This window comes from Triticum aestivum, chromosome 3B, assembly GCF_018294505.1.
Source record: "Triticum aestivum cultivar Chinese Spring chromosome 3B, IWGSC CS RefSeq v2.1, whole genome shotgun sequence".
NCBI classification, from domain to species: Eukaryota; Viridiplantae; Streptophyta; class Magnoliopsida; order Poales; family Poaceae; genus Triticum; species Triticum aestivum.
The window spans coordinates 125,041,116-125,048,337 of NC_057801.1; the positions used below are offsets into that span (position 1 = coordinate 125,041,116).

General features: G+C 43.5%; 1 protein-coding gene and 1 pseudogene across 1 annotated transcript; both read right to left on the reverse strand.

Annotated features, from left to right (window-relative positions):
- Positions 1 to 992: 992 nt before the first annotated feature.
- Positions 993 to 1,806, reverse strand: LOC123065006 (17.5 kDa class II heat shock protein-like). Its single transcript, XM_044488382.1, has one exon. The coding sequence runs from the start codon at positions 1,701 to 1,703 to the stop codon at positions 1,224 to 1,226; it is 480 nt and encodes a 159-aa protein (XP_044344317.1). The 5' UTR covers positions 1,704 to 1,806; the 3' UTR covers positions 993 to 1,223.
- Positions 1,807 to 6,126: 4,320 nt separating this feature from the next.
- On the reverse strand, positions 6,127 to 6,596 carry LOC123065007 (17.5 kDa class II heat shock protein-like; annotated as a pseudogene).
- Between the last annotated feature and the right edge of the window lie 626 nt (positions 6,597 to 7,222).

The window sequence follows — 7,222 nt, forward strand, 5'->3', positions numbered from 1 at the left end:
AGTCTACAATTTTGTGCAGCTCGAATTTTAAGGCTATTCATCCTATAATTTTACACAGATACACATTATATCCTTGTAAACATGTATATTGAGTTTTATATTTTTTTTACTTTAAAAAATTGATTTTTTTTTTAAATTAAGCCCTCTATGGAATTCAGTCTCCAAAATGCCATACTCTGTTGTACTTGTGTAAGAAATGACATTCACGGATTTTTTTTTGAAAAAAATCAACAATATATACAAGTCATCATTCACGTTTTTCGTCGTCGGATTTTTATTTTCCGAAGTCCATGGGACATTTTTTTCTTGGCATCACAGAAGGTCAAATTTGTTTTCAAAAATGTTTCAGAACTTTTTACGTTTTTTTGGAATTACTTCCCACATATGTGCTCACACCCGAGTACTATGGCATTTCCCAAGTTCTGTCCAGATAAAAGAGGTTTGTGCATAAAACACATCACTCTTTTAACCCCCACGCAATCATGGCTGCTTTATTTTTCGTTGTGTCAAAATAAATGTATTAGAAAATCAGTTCATAATACACTGAATCGGTTATCTCAAATATCCTCATACCTCGATCAATCGGATTTGGAGATTCTCACATGTTCATTCAGGCAAAGCAGAATAACATTTCTGAATTCTCAATTCTAACTGGAATTTCCTTTTTCTATCCTCCCAAAAGGCAGACATTTGTTAAGATGAAAATGCCAACATCCAGGATTTTTCTCCCCGGTGAGAGAAGCACTTCAGAACTACTCCCTCCGTTCGGAATTACTTGTCTTGAAAATGGATGTATCTAGAACTAAAATACATCTAGATACATCCATTTTTGCGACAAGTAATTTCGAACGGAGGGAGTAGTTCGTTTTCCACCTAATCTGCTATTCCACATGTTCTGCTCTTATCCAGTTTTCCGTTAAGTTACAAATACAGCTTTCTGAATTTTCAGAAGACTGAGAAGAAACGAACATCTTGGATTTTTCAATAGCAAATGTGGCCAAGAGAATCGCATGTTTTATTCAGGCGAAGCCGGAGATCATCCCCATTTCCATTAACGAAACATCAAACCATCACCAGTGCGCACGAATCGATACGACACACACTCTCTCTAGCAGACGAGATCAAAAGACAGAGAAACCATCACTCATCATCACAGGAAACTCAGTACCCACTCAGCCACTCAAACTCTGCTTCGATTCGACGCGCACACAATGCATACCAGCTCAGGCAACCTGGACCTGGATGGTCTTGGGCTTCTTGGGCTCGGGCGGCGGCAGCTTCTCGACGGTGACGGTCAGCACGCCGTCGCGGCACGCGGCGGAGATCTTCTCCATGTCGGCGTTGCCGGGGAGCATGAACTTGCGCATCAGCTTGCCCATGCGGCGCTCCATCGGCAGGTACTTGGCGTCCTCCTTCTCCTCCCTCCTCCGCTCGCCGCTGATGACCAGTACCCGCTCGTCCTCCACCTGCACCTGGATGTCGCCGGAACCCAGCCCCGGCATGTCCACCACGAACGCGTACGCGCCCGGCAGCTCCTTCACGTCCGCCGGGGTGGCTGCCATGGCGCGCGCGTCCCGGACGTAGGCACGTGTAGGGCCCTGCTTCTCGCCGGCGGCGACGCCGGCCTCGCCGTCTGGGATATCCAGCAGGTGCTGCAGTGCCGTCATCATCGGGTTCTCCAAGCCGAACACCATGCCCGCCATTCTCGCTCGCTGATCTCGAGCTCGGTCGATCTCCTCGGGTTGGACTTGCGTTGGATTGCTTGTTGAATTTTGTGGAATGCTTTGGTGGGGATGCGATGGCGAGGCGGAGGGAGTTTATGTAGGTCGCCGTTGGCGGGGAGTCTGGAAGGTAATGGAAACTTCTGAAATGTGGTGGAACGAGCGCGGAGCAGTCTTCGGCCGCTGAGGAGAAAGTTCTAGACGTTCGACCTTCGGAATTGTTGTGCGGTAGCCTCGGGCCCCACATGTCATTCGGGGCAGCAGAGAGATATCTTTTTCCAGGACTAGGATACGCATAGGGAGATTTTCGTTGTGAAAAAAAAACGGCATACCGAGATTTTTCCTAGGAGCAAAGGGACTTTTATTCAAAACTATTACTACATTATTGTAGTGTCAAAAACGTCCTTTAACTTGTACAATTATTCTCTTTTCTATAAAGCTAAGGTACGTCATTGGCATTACCCTTGAAAAAACGTCTTTTAATGTAAAAAATGCTCCAACACTACGCTATTGTAAAAAACACTGTTATATTAGGGACAGAGGGAGTAGTAAATGTTGCATGTGCGCCAGGCACGTGTTTAGAATAATAATCATATGGAAATACTAAGTACCGAACGTCAGTTTTCTGAATTGTCGTCCAAATGCTTTCGTAGCCGTCGCCTGAATCTTGCCGTGCTCCTCATGCCACGTCGTCACGAGCGAATGGTTCGCGTCAGGCTGCGGTCGCCTGAGCGCCTTATCCACTCGCAGCTCCACCGCTTTCCCTACCACCCATTCCCCACCCCACCCTCCACAGTCTACTATCTCTCGTCGTCGAATTTGAAGCCGAGACGACCGGCGTTGGGCAGGCGGGACGGAGGCGAAGCCCGTCTGGCAGTCGGAGTTATGTCGGGCGGCACACGAGTGCAGTGTGTTGGTCGGGCGAGCGTGACCTCGAGGAGCAACACGTTGCGACCTCCACGCTGTAGGGCGGGAATCGACACCTCTCCGACCGCCTCCACGCCGCCGGGCTGGTAGAGGAGGACGGGGACCAGCTGGCCGCCGTCAACGACGGGAATATGCATGGTGCCGGGCCTGTTGCCATGGTGACCCTCCTCGCCGTCCTGCACTCGACGCCCATCATGGAGATGTCGCCATGACCCTTCTCCCTTGTGATTGAGGCACAAAGCAGAGGAAGATGGGGAAGAATACGACGTGGTGCCCATGGCCTTCATCGAACCCGACGACGAATCGTCACTGAGCGTATTCACTCATCCATTTTTCTCTCTTTCATGCTACTACTGATGGACGCATAGTGGCCATTGACGAGATTTTTTGGTCATGTTATGTGTCATTTTAGTTCGATAAAACTCATAGGTAGGAGTAGATGGCATTTTTACGGTGTTTTTCTTTTCTTTTGGTAAGCTCCACATTGTGTGTGTATTTAGTTCCCTAACACCTTAGTGATGGCAGTTTTCATTTTCAGTAACCATGTCATCATTTTCGTCAAATGAGGTGATCAGCATGTATGTGTCAAGCTATTTTTTGCTTTTGTTTTGCTTCACATACATGTATTTATAGTTCATAGTTCTGCTCTAATTTTCATAATCATGGCAATTAAGTATGTGCATAGGTGGCTATTTTTTTAAAATTATCATGGCATCTTTGTGTGTACAAGAATTGGGGTTCAGACTATATCCATGTTGTCGGCAATAGTTATATTAATGTTTTGACATGTAAACTTAGTTTTGTTTGCCATGATAACTATAGTTATTTTGTGATGGCCCACAAGTATAGGGGATCACGATAGTCCTCGAGGGTAGTATTTTACCTAATTTATTGATTCGATACAATAAGAGCCAAAGAATATTTATAAGCCTTAACAGTTGAGTTGTCCATTTAACCAAGCATGAGAAGCCACTTCTGTGCAGCAATTTATTAGTAGCATAGTAACATGATAACAATGATAGCAGTAGTAATGGTAAAAATAGCAGTAATAGCAGTTTTGTGGCAATTAGATCAGCATCGGTTGGATCAGCAGCAGTAATAGTAACTTGAGCAAAGACAATATTGTAAAAGCGTAGGTATGGATTAGCGATAGATATTCAGACGTAATTCATAATGTAACGTTCACAACCTAGAGCGACACACAATGACTCTAATTCATCAATTGTATGTAGGCATGTATTCCATATTTAGTCATACGCGTTTGTGATAAGAACTTGCAAGACATCCCCTCTCGTGGAAACGGAGTCCTAATGGAAACTAAGGATAATTACGGTGCTCCTTTCAATAGAGAACTGGAACAAAGTATTAGAACATAGTGAATACACAAACTCTTCAAATTACAGTCATCTCCGGACAGTATCCCAATTATTCTCACTTTGGAGATCTATGGATCGAAACAATAATAGGTTCATATAACTTGCAGATAGGATCATGAACTCAAATATATTCATGCAAACATAATAGATTAAGATCTAAAAATCATGGCACTTGGATCCTATTGAAAAGCATTAAACATAACAAAGTCATAGCAACATCAATCTCAGAACATAGTGTATACTAGGGATCAACCCTAACAAATTGACTCGATTACATAAAGATTCTCATCCATCTCTATCCACCTCCAGTATGCCTACAATGGAATTACTAACTCCCGGTAGTGAGCATCATGAGGTTGTCAATTGGAGAAGGGTTGGTGATGACAACGGTGATGAATCCCTCTTGGCGGAGACTCGAACGGACTCTAGATCAGGCTCCTGGTGAAGAAGAGGAGGTGGCGGCGGCTCCATATCATAAAATACGATAAAACTTTATCTCTGATTTTTTTTCTCAGGAAGACGATATATGTAGCTTGGAATTAGGTCAGACGCCCACCCGTGGGACCCATAAGGTAACATGGCGCTCCCTTGCCTTGTGGGATGCTGGTGGCCCATCTCTGGTATATCTTTACACCAGTATTTTTTATATATTTTAAAAAAATCTTCATGAAGTTTTGTCCAATTCCAAGAACTTTTATTTGGGCACAAAAATAATACCGTGCTAGTTCTGCTGAAAAGAACGTTAGTCTGGGTTAGTTTTATTAAAATCATGCAAATTAGAGTCCAGACCAAATGGCAAAGTGTTTGGAAAAATGGACACATGGAAGACCTATCATTTTGCCATGGCAAATTTAACATGTGTTTTTTGATACGATAACTTATGGTGTTTTATCGTGGAAACTAGAATATACTCCCACCATGGCAATTTGAGATGTGTTTTTTCTTCATGGCAAATTAAGCATCATTTTCACTACTAGTTTTGGAGTTTTTCACATGCCAATTAACACTTGTCATGGCAACTTTAAGATGTGTTGGCATGGCAATATTTTTAGATGTTTCTTACAGTGTGTTTTGACATGGAAAATACAATACACGTTTTTGCCATGGCAAATTAAGATGTGTTGCCACAACAAGTTTGTAGTTTATAGCAACTTAAGATGTGTGTTTATCATGCCAAATTAAGATCAGTTTCTGTGACTAGTTTTGAGTTTTTTTTACACGACATTTCAACACTTTTGCTATGGCCACTTCAACATGTGTTGCCATGGCAGTTTAGAGTGTTTTACGGGATGTTTTGACATGGAAACTAAAATATATTTTTTGCCATGGAAATTTAAGATGTTTTTGCGATGTTAAAAGACGTTTTTTGTAACACTCTGGATGTCTTGGCAATTGAAGATGTGTTGCCACGAAAAGTATGAAGTATATGACAATTTAAGATGTGTTTTTGACACGACAAAATAAGATGAGTTTTTGCAACAAGTTTTGAGGTTTTTTCATACGATATTTCAACACTTTTGCCATGGCAACTTAACATGTGTTGCTATGACAAGTTTGGAGTTTTTTATGGTGTGATTTGACATGGAAACTAAGATATATTTTTTGGCATGGAAATTTAAAATGTGTTTTTGCCATGTCAAAAGACATTTTTTGGTAACACTCTGAACGTCATGGCAATTTTTTGACATCATGGTAATTTTGCATTTTTTTCCAGATCATTCACATGGAAATTTTTAGAAACATTTGTGTCTTATAAACCATAACAAGTATAGTTATTTTAACTTTAATTATCTTCATTCCCATGGAAAATTTTAATTTTCTTTGTCATGGCAAATTTTACATTTCTAATTTGCCATGGAAAATTTACCTTTATTCACTAGTGTCGGATGGTCCTAACGCGACAGTACAATCAGAGACACTTCGACGAAACCGTGTGCGGTGCATTAATTGCAAACGGTGGTGTAAGAAAATCGTAAAAAATGATACAGAGTGTTTGTGATGGCGGAGACATCTAACACGATTCGTATTAGAGTTGCGTGTGCGATTCATACTGGTGTATTGTTAGGGTGAATATCTGGACTCGGGCATGCACACCAGGCATCTCAGGCGACCTGGACCTGGATAGTCTTGGGCTTCTTGGGCCCAGACGGCGGCAGCTTCTCGACGGTCATGGTAAGCATGCCGCCGCGGCACGTGACAGAGATCTTCTCCATGTCGGTGTTCTCTGGCAGCACGAACTTGCGCATCATCTTGCCCATGCAGCGCTCCACCCGCATGCATTTAGCGTCCTCTTTCTCCTCCCTGCGCCGCTCACCGTTAATCACCAGCACTCGCTCGTCCTCCACCTGCACCTTGATGTCGCCGGATCCGAGCCCTAGCATGCCGACCAGAAACACATACGCGCCTGATAGCTCCTTCACGTCGGTCGGGGTGGCCGCCATGGCACGTGCGTCGGGCCCGGCTTCTTGCTGCCGGCTGCACCGGCTCCACCAGCCTCGTCGTCTGCGATGTCCAGTAGGTGCTGCAGCGCCGTCATCATCGGGTTCTCCAAGCCAAACACCATTCTCGCCATTCTCGCTCGCTGATCTTGAGCTCCATAGATCTCCTCGGGTTGGACTTGCGTTGGATAGCTTGTTGAATTTTATGGAATGCTTTGATGGGGATGCAATGGCGAGGAGGAGGAGGGAGTTTATGTAGGTCGCCGGACACGGAGAGTCTGGAAGGTGATGGAAACTTCTGAAAGGTGGTGGAATGAGCGCGGAGCAGTGGGGAGTCCTTCGGGCATCGACGGAGAAAGTTCTAGATGTTCCACCTTCGGAATTGGTTCGCGGTAGCTTTGGGCCCCACATGTCATTTGGGGCAGCAGAGAAATATTTTTTCTGGGATAGCCATAGATCCTTTTGAAAAAAAGCATATATAGATTTTTTTAGGGGCAAAGGACTTCTATTCAGAACTAATGAACCAAAAAATGTATTTTTTTGCGAGATTAGTGAACTAGTAAATGTTGCTTTGAGACCAATCATCATGAGGGTGTGGCTAGATGTTAGGCGACTGAGATTTAACATAAATTCCATGCGAGATCCTATGAATATAGCATCGATTGAGACATAACTAAGTCTCAGTCGACTAAGACTTAACAACAATGTGATGCCTCGGGAAATGTAGTGATACACAAATAATTAAACTACCTACTATCTC